The sequence below is a fragment of the Pocillopora damicornis genome, chromosome 11, assembly GCF_964200805.1.
Source record: "Pocillopora damicornis chromosome 11, jaPocDami1.2, whole genome shotgun sequence".
Lineage (NCBI taxonomy): Eukaryota > Metazoa > Cnidaria > Anthozoa > Scleractinia > Pocilloporidae > Pocillopora > Pocillopora damicornis.
The window spans coordinates 3,599,902-3,614,436 of record NC_142680.1 but is presented as its reverse complement, the minus strand read 5'-3'; the positions used below and the strand labels follow the sequence as shown (position 1 = coordinate 3,614,436).

The 14,535-nt window shown below is 37.3% G+C and overlaps 2 protein-coding genes across 2 annotated transcripts in view; one reads left to right on the top strand and one right to left on the bottom strand.

Annotated features, from left to right (window-relative positions):
* The window catches only part of LOC113679007 (uncharacterized), a 34,908-nt gene extending 26,929 nt beyond the window's left edge, over positions 1 to 7,979 (bottom strand). The window contains exons 1-14 of the mRNA XM_089187710.1: positions 7,459 to 7,979; positions 6,499 to 6,591; positions 6,126 to 6,224; positions 5,617 to 5,718; positions 5,087 to 5,213; positions 4,780 to 4,847; positions 4,618 to 4,682; positions 4,396 to 4,515; positions 3,587 to 3,618; positions 3,322 to 3,412; positions 2,463 to 2,575; positions 1,487 to 1,569; positions 1,314 to 1,350; positions 327 to 493 (exon numbers count right to left, since the gene is read on the bottom strand). Of these exons, the coding sequence (XP_089043836.1) occupies positions 327 to 493; positions 1,314 to 1,350; positions 1,487 to 1,569; positions 2,463 to 2,575; positions 3,322 to 3,412; positions 3,587 to 3,618; positions 4,396 to 4,515; positions 4,618 to 4,682; positions 4,780 to 4,847; positions 5,087 to 5,213; positions 5,617 to 5,718; positions 6,126 to 6,224; positions 6,499 to 6,591; positions 7,459 to 7,632 (1,371 nt within the window). The 5' untranslated portion in view covers positions 7,633 to 7,979. The remainder of the gene's footprint in view (positions 1 to 326; positions 494 to 1,313; positions 1,351 to 1,486; positions 1,570 to 2,462; positions 2,576 to 3,321; positions 3,413 to 3,586; positions 3,619 to 4,395; positions 4,516 to 4,617; positions 4,683 to 4,779; positions 4,848 to 5,086; positions 5,214 to 5,616; positions 5,719 to 6,125; positions 6,225 to 6,498; positions 6,592 to 7,458) is intronic.
* LOC113679021 (uncharacterized) lies at positions 7,967 to 10,488 on the top strand. Its single transcript, XM_027195950.2, has one exon. It carries the CDS (start codon positions 8,054 to 8,056, stop codon positions 9,260 to 9,262), a length of 1,209 nt encoding a protein of 402 aa, XP_027051751.2. The 5' UTR covers positions 7,967 to 8,053; the 3' UTR covers positions 9,263 to 10,488.
* Positions 10,489 to 14,535: the final 4,047 nt, after the last annotated feature.

The window sequence follows — 14,535 nt, the reverse complement described above, 5'->3', positions numbered from 1 at the left end:
TGTTTCCTGAATAATTTAGGGATATTACAGGGAGAAGTTACTTGCTAATCACTTCTGGGAGGAGCAATAACAATTAAACAAGAGCTTCGGCTCTCAAAATAACTGATAATTAATAGCGTAATGAAATATGCATTCGAATGTCTAATGTAATACCTGCTGTAGAAGGCGTCTTTGCATTGTCACTGTATTTTAGGAAATTTCTAATTTACAGCCACACGCGCGAAATTAGTGAGTGACACGCGTGCGATTCTCACGTCCTGCAATATACGCAAGCAATACAGTTGCTGTGAGTCCAAAGAGTTCACTTGAAAGGAACACGTACAAACCTTTCTATTCCCTTCCAGTGGTATTATAGTCTCTCCTCTAAGCTCTTTCAGTTGTTTTCTCATCTTCTCCACCTCTGCCTGTTGCTTCAAAAGCTCTGTTTCTTGTCTCAGTGATGCCATTTTCACCAAGTGCTCTTCTTTCAGTCGTTGGAATTCAGGATCCACCTCTGAAGAAAAAAGATCAAAAGCATGCGTCTCAATTGTATCCATTTTATGGAAAATGAAAGACTAGCCAAGAAATAGTCGCTTTTGTACACTAACTGTGCAAGCCACACCACCAGAGATTATTCCACTTTCTTTACATGACGATTCAAGTGACTTAGGAGTATTAGCACCACCCCCTCCCCCCCGAACGACAAGTAAGTCCACTGCAAATTATCCCCCACCCTCTCATCCCTGCATTACAATGAGTTTCCTCGACATTTGCTGACACCCATTAATACTCCTGGGCCCAGTTGTTCAAAGGCCGATTAGTGCTAACCTAGGGTTAAACTTTAATCCAGGTTTCTTTCTTTCTTCGTTCAAAAGCCTTTTTAGGACAATTTTCCTCCTTCTTTTTAGAGCAGCCAATTATCAACTTGTTGACAAAAATAATTGATGTGGATTTTCTCTCAAAGCTTTCAGATCTGAAATCAAATTTGACACTAACCCTGGGTTATCTTAAACCAGCTTTGAACAACTCAGCCCTGGGTGAAGAAATACACAATGAGAGTAAAGTGGAGTGAGTTGTACTGTAATTCCTTTTCCCCTCCCCCCCTGCTCACCTCACCTCCCCTCCCCCCTCAAAATTCCCTCTCAGGTGAGTAGGAGACACAATGAGAGTAAAATATCTTGCTCAAGAAATAAAAGCATAATGACCCAGCCAGATCTCCAGCAAGGATGTCTCTATCCAGAGTCCAAAGCACTTCAGACTAAACAGAGCTTGTATCACTACAGTAAGATACATAAGTAAAACTAATGTAAAAATAAAAGGTGAAAGATCAGTACCTGGTGAACGCTTTCTTTCCTTCTGACCTCTCTCATCCTACAACAAATTTAGTGAAAAAGAAGAAGAGTACCTTTTTTATATGCAGTAGAAGTTAGACAAAGAGATTAATTATTAAAAACTTTATGATTAAGCCAGCATCTTAAGTTTAAGTATGTATCAAACCATTTCTTACCCTTAGAAGTTGCAGCTCCTGTTCAAGTCTCTGATTGGCCAAGTGGAAACTCAAAATTTGCTGTTGCAGGAATGGATCTCCAGCTTGTTGTGTCAGTCATGTTAAGACAGATACAGTAAATGTGAGTCTAACAGTGGCAAGTTTTCCTTTTATATTAATTTTACAAACATACATATGTATGTTTGTAAAAGGAATATATTCATAAACAAGAGAAATTAATACAAGGTACCGTAGGTTAAATGGTTTGCTAGCCAGAAAGATGCATTACAGCACATGCACATCTGTTAAGCTGTTCAAGTACACCTTAAGAAAGCTCATAGGTAGAATGTACAAATCAGTGGTAACTACCAGTACATAAAAGTGAAACCTCAATTCAGGGGATGAAATGTGTCTCCTGAATTGACATGCCCCTTAATTATAGACTGAGAGCAGGTCCTCCTTATTGGGGCTTTGCAGAAGCATTTTTGCACTTGTAGGAAAGTATGATGCCTTAGGCAGTGCAATGTGAAGCAATTCAATTTTGTCTCAAATTTTCCCTCAGCCAGAGAAACACAAGTCCTATAGTGCTAATAATCTACTTGAAGGTTACTTTAATTAAGGTAACAGACATCAAGGAACCTCCAATCAGGGGGCACCTTTGGGACTTGTAAAAGTGTTCTCAGAATGGAGGTTTCCCTTCAACTGAAAGGTAATGGAACTATTTTTTTGAGCTGTGATCAAAGTTTGTGTCCCTTATTTATTAAATGGAGAGACTGACAAGAAAATGTATGAATAAATGCAATCTTTGCAGTTATGAACTCTACTTAAGCAGTGGTGAAAATAAGGCCTGAAAAAATTCATTCCTGTACGGGATTTAAACCCATGACCTCTGTAAGACTGGTGTAGTGCTCTATCGACTGAGCTAACAAATGCATAACAAATGAATATCAATCACATGGGCAAATATTAAGTAAAAATTATTCCTTGTCTTTTTTACCTTGTGGTCTCTGGGTAGCTTGCATTCTCTGTGCCTCATACTCTAGATCTCTTATCTGTGCAAGTATTTCTGGATCATGGCCACCCCTTTGAAAGTATTCATTCTTCAGCACACTGTGGACAATGACACAGAAGTTCTCATCAGCTAATATAAGGAAGATATGCGTAAGTTGGGAAACCACCTCTCTGTTTACTCTTACAGTACTGTAAATAAAGTAAATGGTTTGAACCCAGGAGTATCAGTAGTTTGTGTAGTGTGATCGTCCGGGTGAGTGTAGTTCTGAAAAGAACTGTTGTTGGTGACTGACGTTTCGACTATCTGTGCGATAGTCATCTTCAGAGTCAAGTAAGGAATAGTTGTCAGTCGATGATGACAACTATTCCTTACTTGACTCTGAAGATGACTATCGCACAGATAGTCGAAACGTCAGTCACCAACAACAGTTCTTTTCAGAACTACACTCACCCGGACGATCACACTACACAAAGTACTGTAAATGCAGTTTCTGGACATATATTCAATTTGTCATGGTTTCACAATACAGAAAAAAAATGTGCAAAAAATGAGGTCATGTTTGCCCATTCTACATTTAAATACAGTAAGATAACTCTGATGACTTATGGAGACTGTCTTCGCCCAAATCTGGGCACAGAATGCTCAGGGCTATGATAAAGTTACAAAGTAGTCAGCTGAGTTGATGAAGCTAGCTCCCAGTACTACTCAATTTAGGTGCTGGACAAGTGATGAAAGCAGATGCTATCCATGGGATCTGGATGGGGGAATACTTTGCCAAAAAATGGCCAAATTTAGGCGTTCCAAAATGATATTTTAAGTGATTAAAATCTGGAAAAGGACTCACTTAATTTCATGCAAGATATTGCCCCGCCCAAGTGGTACTGGTCCAGGCTCAAAATATTGTACTGGTGGAGAATGATACGGCACAACCTGGCCTGTAAAAGCAACAAATAAAAATATTTTAATATATAAATAAGCTACCTGTACACATTAAGATATTATAGACCAAAATCATTTTAAGTAGAATTATAACAGACAGAAATCTTGGTTAATTGCAACAAACAGTTAATTTTTTTGTTCATGTGTGGTTACTCTGCAGTATACAGTACCTCTTCCATTGGATGGCTCCCTCAAAGATTTCCTACAAGAAAAAAAACCAAGGAAAAGGTAGCGCTAAGCTCTGAAATGTAATTGAAGTACATGTATCTGCATTGTGTCTGTGATATGCTGCAGTCTACCTCTCATAAATTGTATCTGCCTCTCCTGTTGTAATTAGGGAGGCGCGGTGGCCTCATGGTTAGTGCGCTCGACTCCGGATCAGGTGGTCTCGGTTCGAGCCCTGGCCAGGGTTCATTGTGTTGTGTTCTTAGGCAAGATACTTTACTCTCACAGTGTTTCTCTTCACCCAGGTGTACAAATGGGTACCAGCAAATGTGCTGGGGGTAACCCTGCGGTGGACTAGCATCCCATCCAGGGGGGAGTAGCAATACTCCTAGCTGTTTCATGCTGAGAAAACTGGAGTTAAGCACTGGCCCCATGGGCCCGTGTAAAGGCTTTACTACTACTAATCACCTAGTGTAAGTATTGTTAAATATGCAGAGTAAGCTAATTATTTATCTAAAATTCATATTGCAAGTAGTGTAAGTGTCACATAATTTGTATGTAAGCTAACTTAATCCTTTTGTAAGTAGTCTTTGACATGAGTATCAATATGTATTAGACACAACAGGGGTAGTATTGTAAGTAACTTTAGCATTGTTAGTATTGTAATTACTGCAAGTGTTTTTAAGTAGTGTTAGTAATGCACTGTTGTATGTAAGTTGAAGATTAATAAAGACAATTTTTGGTAGTATGTGAAATACTCTCAGCAGTAAAACTCCAGGCTAAAATAGTTAAATGTATGAATAATAGATAGTACCTTGGATGTACTGCTTGCAATTCTGAACCCCTTAAGTAATCAGCTGTGGCACTTTGAGGTGGTGATCTGGGTGAAACTTGCATTACATTGGTCTTAGATTGCTGAGCATAGAAATTTCTCCTGGGAAAAGAAAAACAGGAGCTAAGAAAATCATCCAGGCCTGAGGGAAAGTAACACATATTCAAAAATAAAGTCACACAGGAGTTTTAAGAATTTTCTAACTTTTCTTCCTCTTCTTTGAATTCCAAATATCTCTTGAGTCCATCAAGTTCTGTGGCTTGTTGTTTCTTAAAAATTTAAGGAAACAATATATTAGGCAAATAACTCAGCAGCAGCACATGTTTGTATATACAAGCACTTCAACAAACACACCAGGAACCATACCAGACTTCCCTGAGATGGAATTTTTTGTCTACTTCTTATTCCAAGAGAATTCAATCTTTCAGCAAGCCCTGGTAAGTGACAGTAAATACACACATGAATAACTTAATCCTTGATTTAAAATTGGTCCAAGTAAAATAGACTTTCTCAAAATCTCTTAACTGGATTTATACATTCAGTTAATTCATCATTTATGACAAAAGGTAAGCTCTGATTGCTGATGCTCATGAAGATAAACTTATATGTATTGCTTAACAAAGTTTACGTATTAATAACAGAGATTCAGAGAGAAATAAATTTCTTTACTTACTGGCTTTCTCTTCCTGGAGTTTCTCATTCCTCAGTTTAAGTTCGGCAAGCTGCTGCTGATGAATCTCAGTCAATTTCCCAATCCTGTCATCACCTCTATCATGATCGTAATTGCCTCTTCTTGATGTCTGTAATAAATGTTTGAACCCTTAACTTCCATGAGTGACCAAGACAGAATTTCTCCTTACAATATCAATATGATATCAACCAGATAAGTGATGAGAATAGAGAAAATATCAATTTGTAAATCCAATACTAAATTCTCTAAACTAACATTAGAAGAATTGTATAGTTGACAGTAAGGAGAATTATATTTTTGATCTGGGAGTTAAAGGATTAATACAATAAACCTAGATTGTTCATTGCTCTGAACAGTAAGCTTGTTCTGTCATGTTTATTGCAGTGAATTCTGTAAGTTTATACACAGCAATCACTTAAAAGAGAACACATTTCTCATGTTATACATATAGCCTGAATTCTACAGAAGAAAATCCAATAATATAAAATTATCTTGGTCTTCAAGTAATGTACCTGAAATTGCCTATCTTTGATACTGTCCAAAGAAACTTTTTCCTCTAAGTTCCTTGAATTTCTCTGCATATGATGAGCCTTGAACCTTTTTAACTGGTCAATCTTAAATTCAGAAACATAATTATGACAGAAAATGATTATAAAAGATTGACAGAGTGAAAAGTATTCATCCAAGATTTTTACTATCATTATTTAATTGATTGCCAATAGCAATAACTCTGTGAACCCTGAGAGTGACTTAATCATAATTAAAATTCTCCCTACAATATCACCCTCAAATCATAAATTAAGGTTATAAGAATAAAGGAAATGGTCACTAACAAAAAAGCTCTTGATTGTTAAAGAAATTCTCCTTGTCAGCACCTTGGGATATGTATAGAGAAAGGTATAGAGAATATGTATACTGATGTTAGGGTGTAAAGGGTTAATTTATTGGGTAAAGTATTACACCACTCATACAATGCATCAATACATTTTAATTTCCTTTTTAATTTCCATGCTCAACTAACCTTTTCTTTTTCAAGAGCTGTTATACCATCATATTCTCCAGAAGGTGTGTTTGGTGCAGATTGATGACGCAAGGAATGATTTTGGCTAGAAAGAAACATCTGAATAAAGGAATCAAACAAATGTTTAGTTTAGGTTTCTTTACCTCTCATATTAATCAAAAGAAAAAATATTAAAAAATACTATTTATTATTATCATCACATTTGGAAAAAGTAAAAAAAAACCTAAGATCTCTGGATTTTGCCAGATCCAAAGATCTAAGATTCAAGTCTTCATCTTTCTTCGTCCAACTGATGCACTCAAAATGTACCATCTTTGTTAATCCTCTCTCTGATAATGATTTAAAAAAATTGTACATTTTGAACTATACTCACCCTACTCCTATCATTTTCTGGATGTACACTGCTGATATGTCTTGATGGAGTATTGGGAGCAGAATGAACTGAAGGCTTGATATATGGTAATGGCTGAGATCAGATAAGAAGAAATTAATAATTGTAGACATTTATACCATGCAATTGAATACAAATATTCAACTTCATATTACAGTGTCTCTCAGAAATAACACATAAAAAAAGGCTGGAAAATTATAATTTCAAAGTTTTAAAAACAGTTTTAAAAACAATGCATAATAATGCATATCAAAATTGAAAATCAGAACTAACTTAGGTTATCATCTTGAGGAATGTCAATAGGATAACAGAATCATGATTATGCTCAACATCCCCTCGCCTTAACCTTCCAAATTTTCCACCCACCAGGAGGGTCTGTGGACTTCACCAGTCCCTTGATCTTCACTGTTAGAGACAAGCTATGGCATTACCCAGCCAGGAAATTGAGAACTGATATCCCTTTCTTTTGGGTTCTCTATCCCTGGGGTTCCTTCTCATGGTAACCCTTCCCCATAACCTTCTGGGAGTTTTGGCCAGCCTGGAAATTAGGAACTGATATCCCTTTCTCTTGGGTTCTCTATCCCTAGGGGTCCTTCCCATTGTATCCCCTCCCCATTACATTGTAGAAGTTTTAGCCAGCCAGGAAATTAAGAACTGATATGCTTTTCCCTGGGGTTCTCTATCCCTGGGGATCCTCTCCCTCTCGTTCCCCTTCCCTTAACATTCCAGGAGTTTTGATCTGACTAGTAAAAGTAGAAACTTGATGCTGGCATACACCCAGAGAATATCAAATTCAAATTGATACTTGTCAACAACCAGCACATTTACTGCTGTTTGCTTGTGATAATTGATACGTCTACCGTGTGAACATGGAAACATGGGGATATGTAGCCTTTTTGACAGCAAGGTATGTATACCCTTGCAACAAACCAGCTGACTTACAATTTGGAATTCTTGTCTGTCTCTTCTTTCAGTGTTACTCCCACCTTTACCAGAAATTCTCGAATGAATACGAGCAGGATCCACACTGTTTCCGAAACAAAACTTCTTCTTGTGAGTATCAAACAACTGTTCAGTCTTAAATGTCATATTACACTCCTTGCACTCCCAAACCATCTTCCTCGGTAGAACAGCAAGAAATATTTCAATAATCGCTAATCAGATGTGCATTATGAAGGATGAAAAGCGCATTCTTGAGATTTTTGCCCATAGGTTGCTCTCTTCCTGAGCAAACAACGGTCATCGTGAACCAGTTGTCAAGGTAGATTAAGTCTGCGGGAAATATTACACATTTTGCTTTAGTGCATCACATTGCAAGCTGAGAGTAAGATTCATTTCTGTCTAGGATGCAAAAATTTGTATAGACATCTGGTTCATTTTCTCGCTTTTAGAAGCCAAACAAATAACTGTTCTCCACGTAAAACTTGTTTAGACAGTAAACACAATTTCCACCACAAACTACAGCTTTCGGTCAGCGGTGGTTACTGCTAGAACCCTGTCCTTTTGCGCTCTTTGTAACGCAAGGACAGTGACAGGAATGACAATCACCAGCCAACACATACGCAGTTCATTCTTGCACGTAAACATGAAGGTAGCTTACAATTATTTTTCTCTGTGTGCTTTTGTTACGAGCCTGATTTCTCATGAAGCATGGGTGAATGGCAATCTATATGACCCACACTTGTTTCCAGCCGAAGGTCCGTTCATGGAAGGATGGTATTCGCGAATCATGGATCTCAGCTCGAATCATTCGTTCGGAGTTTTGTTCGGTCAAGTTCTCATGCAAAAGAAAGGCCCTGAGTTTGGTCATTATCCGCAAAACATGGTCTCGATTATACACAGCAAAGGGGATGGACGAACCATGGAAAGCTTCGCAGTTTATCCTTCAAACGAAGACATCGAGGTCACTGTTAATGGCAAGCCTGTGTCCAACAATCCAGATTTCAAATCTCCTGCGAACTTCGAATGGAAGGCAAAACCCTATGGCTACTTCAGAGTGAATGAAAACGAAACGAGAATTAATTTTACGAACGTGGATGGTGTAAGTTTTATTGGTGTTTTAGGACCCCCCAAACCATGGGGCCCTAACGGGGAGGGCCCAGAGGGCTGGATTGATCACCTACCCTTCCTTCCTCTTCATTGGTTTGTTTACAGTTTGGGCTCTGAGCTCATTAACTATAACTGGGTCAATGAAAAGTCTGGAGAAATGTTACGAGGAAATCAGGGCCTTGCACATCAAGAAAAAAACTGGGGCAAAAGCTTCCCACCAGCTTGGATTTGGGCAGAAGGAGTTGACGACCCTTCATGTTCCTCCTTTGCAATATCACTTGGAGTCCTTAGCATAGAAACATTTGATGTACCAGCCCATCTGATTGGCTATCGTAGTGCAGCAGCAACACTTAATTTTAAGCCAACAAATTCTTTGGTGACAACAAAGCACATTGATGGATGCAGTGGAAAAATGAATGCCACGGTAACAAGCCTTGGAAATAAACTTGAATTTGAAATAGAGACAGCACCATCAACTTTGGAAACATGTCTTCTTGGACCCACTTTGGATGGCTTTGCTCCAGTGTGTGTGGAGAGCTACACTGCAATTGCTACTTTCCATGTGTACAAGATGACCTCGTCTGGATATGAACTCATTGAATCTAAAACATTTAACAATGCTGCACTAGAGTTTGGTGGCTTTTATTTGTGCCAAGAAAAGAACCCTTGCCAGCTTGAATCAGATGGGATGGCATGAGTTCCAATATAAGTCATGTGAGATGTGAGGTGAAAACTAAATTCTCTTTTGTAGGAAAGATACATATGTTTTGCAAAAAAATTATACCAATTGATGCAATAACTTTTCTTTTACCCTGTTTATGTAGTGAGAGGAAAAATGGGTATTTTTTATTAATTGCACATAATTTACAATAATTATATTAAAATATTATTTGAAAGGGAATTATTTTATTTCTATTTTATTAGCTTTGCCAACTTAATATTAAATATACATAAACAAAACAAAAAATGTAAATGGTACAATGCAGGCAAGGACTCCGCAACAGCTTATGCTAATTACTGCGGGCCCAAATTTTTGGAACAGATCAGGACTTGAACTCAAATTTCATTGATAGGGACAAATGTTTGACAAATTTCCTACTCTTCAAAACAAAATGAAATGTGGTACTGCATATATATTTTATTTTACTGAGTCAGTATAACATTACTATTTAAAAATTATGAAAAAGGTACCATTTGATGCCTATAAGGGTAACCAGGGGAAAAAAATAAAACAAAATTTATTGCTGAGTGGAAAAAGAGGAATTTTGTATCAATTTCATATTAGTTATATTACTTTAAAAATATTATTTGTAAGGGAAGATTGACCTGACCTACTCAGATTTTTCTTTTTATGATTGGGACTAACTTTATAACAAATTACCTCTTCTCCTTAAAAAAAAATTGATATTATATTTTATTATACAGTGTTGTTATCACCTCATTATGTGTTTCTATTGTGTGTAAAATTATGAGTTTATCTTTATTAACCCTTAACTCCCATGGGTGACCAAGAGAGAAATTCTCTTTACAGTGTCAGTGCAATATTAAGCAGACAAGTGATGAGAATGAAGAAAAATAGCAATTAGGGGATTTTTAGTCAATCCAATGCTAAATTCTCCAAACTAACAACATAAGAATTATATGGCAGATAGTAAGGAGAATTACTGATGAGATCTTGTGAGTTAAAGAATTAATTGATAAAGAGACGCCTCTCTATATATATGTAATGCATTTTTTGTGTTGAGAAAAGTAACAGACCAAATGATACAACAGAGATAGGAAATGCTGAAAAAAGAAATATGAAGAGTCAGTGACAAATGGCAATTAAATCGATAAATAAATGATTGAATAAATATGTAAGAAAGTCATTGTTAAACTAGAAATTATAATAGGTGAAATGAATAAAAATAGTTTTATTATAAAGTCATTATTGCACTTTAATGGAAAGTTGGTCAAAAGCTAAACCCTTTAATTCTCCAGATCTTATTGTTAATTCTCCCTTCTAGCTGCTATGCATTCCCTTGTAAATGAGTTATGAGAATTTGGTGTTAGATCAAGATAACAACTACCTGATAAGTTTGAGTATTCTCATTACCTGTTGGCTGGATGAGGTCAGGATATTATAGGGAGAAGTTACATGTGAATCCCTTCTGGGAGTTAAAGGGTAAAAAAAAAGTAAAATTCTCAGTGTAGCACCCAAAATCCCGGATAAATATACGAAGACAGATTCTGTGGATTAATGCTTCCCCTCGTTCCCGTGTGGGCTAACGGTGAAGTTGCACTTCTCTCTTCCTTCGTTCATTGAAGTTACAACTTCACGGGTTCCTGCGATTATGTGCATTGAAAATTCCCATGCACGACTGAACTTTACGACGAGTACCTGAATTGTCCACTTTATTACATTGTAAAGCAAATCCAACTAAATTAAAAATCTTGAAGTGTACCAAATATGACAAAAATGTTTAGAAACGCCAAGGGCTGTACCAGCAATAAATAAAACACACATAACGTCCTCTTTTTCCACATGAAATTATGTGCTGTCAATTTAGAATGTAAAAAGTGTCCCACATTGTTAAACTGTGGGAAGAAAAATATTCAGGCACAAAGATCAAATCTTCAGTCCAGTTGTAATTAAACGAGTTCCATAGTTGCTTATAATTCTTATGAGGGCGACGCCGGTTTCCACGACTTTTTAGAGTAGTAGGTTGCCATCTGAGGCAGCGGACCGACTCAGTTTTAGACAAGCCAAACATTTTTGGCTCCGTCTAATAAAGCTTTAAGGAAGCAAAGGAGAAGCTATGAAGAAGATGCTGCAGATACATAATAACGTACGAAGGTAGACTCTGTTTCTGTTGAATTGCTGTCAATCTTTGACTCCATAAGATCGAGATCAGTTCAAAATGGTCCATTTCCACTGTTTAAGTTGGATTTGGGACAGAGTTCTTGAAAAGGTAAAATAACAATGAAAAGCGATTGAAGAACGGCTAGAGCAAAAGTCAAACCTGATATAAATACTCCATCAATGCAGATGTCCTCAGAGAAAAAACATTAGGGTCAACACAGAAAAAAACAGCATCATCATTCCTTCGAGCAAAGCTGTCGATGAAGACTTGTCTTTCTCCTTTAACTTCTTGGGCATGGTAGTTTCTTTGACCTTGAAAAAGTAATGGGTAATTCGGACTTCTTCTATTAACGTGGCGGAAACGTTATTTTGGTGGAGAGGCTAAGAGAATTATTTTTGAATCGCGTAACTCTGACGAAAGTTTTTAGAAGTTAGAAAAGAGGTATATTTAGTTACCAAAACTTGTGCAAATGTTTATCCTGAACTGGACAGGTGTGACATGAATTATCAATCCATGTTTTCATTTTTGTTTACGTTAAATCACCTAATAAACTTCAAGAAGATCTTAAATTCTCCATGGTTGAAGATCAATTCACGTTACAAATCATCACCAAAAGGTAAAGAAAAGCTCTATCTTTTAAGTGTCCGATTTGCTGCTTCCAATTTGTCTGGCGGGAATTTTTCAGCGTGAGTTACGTACAAGGATATTAAGTTAAAGTTTTTTAAGGCACCGTTTCTAAAAACAAGCAGGTTATTGTAAGCAAACTGGCTGTTTACTTTTCTGGTGGAATGGGAAAGAATAGGCGTACTGTAAATTTGGAAGGGAAGAGAGGAAACCCAAAAAAATTCATTTAGCTCGAATTTCCCTGGTTTGTTCTAAATTAATTTTATGAACAAAGCCGTCTTTAGCCGATTAGCTCTCAAGATCGGGCTCGCGATTCTCCCCTCTAGCTTCCATTAATTTATTCTTAAGTTAACGGGGAGAATTTGATAATAAATCAATTTATTATGTCGCTCAGTTGGTACGTGCGCTATCATTGGTCAATATTTAGCGGGCCGTATTCCACTGTACCGCCCGTCAGATTCAAAAGTTTGTTTGAATGGAAATCTTCCCCGTCTATTTGAACACACACACACACATATATATATAAGAAATCTTGCTAAACTCTTTTCCTCGGTCGGTAATTTAAGTTACAGAACCTTGCTTTTTTCCGCTCAGATTTATGGCTCGCACGCTTCACGCCTTAGCCATAAATCTGCGCAGAAAACACAGAGTTCCGTAACTTACAGTGCGGAGCTCGAACTTGGTTTGTAAGAGGTATGTAACACGCTCCCTTCTGGCTAATAAACTCACTCACTAATGTCACAGCACTGACGAGGGCCTGGGTGCAGGCTTATGGAGGGTTGCCAGGTTTATGTCTATCCACTAAAGTATTAAAATCATACTACATTTAATGGTTTACTTGCACAAGATTTCTCCCTATTTACAAGAGATCTTAAATCTTAAGAAAATAAAGAAAAAAAAACTGCCCCTTAAGTGAACCATTTCGAACATGTTATGCAATCCCGCGTGTGAACAATGCTCCACCAATGTTTATTTGGGTAAATTATTTCCATTGAAGCCAGCATATTCTGTATCTCCTTCAGTTGCCAAGGGAAGCCACTTCTCCGAAATCCACACTCGCCAAGTTACTAAACTGAGTCGTTTCGATCCAGGAAAGCCATCGTCTTGGCCAAAGACAGTCCTTTGGCATAGCGCATTTCTAACGTTCCCAAAATAAGTTACTGACATACGGCAATAGAAAAAAGTGACGTAGTCCAGTACGGAAAAATTGTCCTCATAACGTTCTTGTGGAACCAGCCAGTGAACCCGCGTTGTTAATAAATCAGCCAAAACTTCGATCGTCACAGAATGAGAAGAAACGCAATAGTTGTAAATACTAAAATCATGATAGCTTCAAGCACCGCAGATGAGGGAGAATCGCCCCTCTTTTCCTTCAGTTTCTTGATCATTTTAATGTTTTGAAAATGCAAGCTGCTTGGTTAGCACACGGCTCTATTACCTCTTATAAAACAACACCTTGAAACTCATAAATTTTTTAATTTATTTTTAACGCCAGGAGGTAGATCCAATTAAAATTTCATCTCTCTTGGATACAGTGAAAAAGTTTGTTTTGAGAATCATTTCTGTTACTTGAAAAAAGGGACACGAGAAAAATGTTTTTTTTACTGGCCTGTTTTAGGAGTTCAGTTAGTAGAACGAGGCGCGTTAGAAAGCGGCGCAAATTAAGTGGCAGAGAAGTTAAAGGACGAGCAAGGCTTGGGTCGGGTTGCGTTACGAACGCTTTATGAACGCGAACCAAACATCTCTCGTTTTCTACCCCTCCCCTACTACCGCGCCGTTTATTTTTTCGTTTTACTGAACACCTAAACAGACTCTATATCTACCTTTTGAAACTATTTCGTATCTTTTTCGTTAAAATTCATTTACATATTTGGAAAAAAAAATATCAAAACGTATTTAATTATCTGCCACTCGTGAATAGAACAACCTGCAGTTGCCCATTTGAAAAGTTTCCAGTTACAATAACACTGAAATTCCAGAGATCTGACTTGTAATTCTCCCTTCTTGCCCCTAGACATTTTTGGCGTAAATAAGAAGGGAAAGTTTTACGTTTTATTACGATAACACCCCACACTTAAAGATTTGTGTTTTTGTGTTAAGCTATTTGCAAGGTGATCTGTTGAAATTGTAAGATGTTACATGTTAATCGCTTCTTAATGATCGCCTTGATTAGTCCTCTTCACTAGATTCTTGTGAAAAAATTAAGGAGCAAAAACAACGTCTGTGCCAGATTGGAATCTGGTTCGCCCTTTCATTCGCTTGAGTTCAAATCCATCCCGAATTGTTGTGAAGAGGAGAACGTTTATCTGACTTTGGGGAAACTTTCACAACTACACCGAACACAATTTGACACAACTTTGATCATACGGGTTAGTAAATTTTGCTTCTTCTTGTGAATTATACTCCTTCCGGCCAAAACCAGAGATGTTGGATGAACAGTTTAAAGTGAAATATATACATTTGCACTTCAGCGATATTCAACATTGTAAAGGAGAGTGAAAAG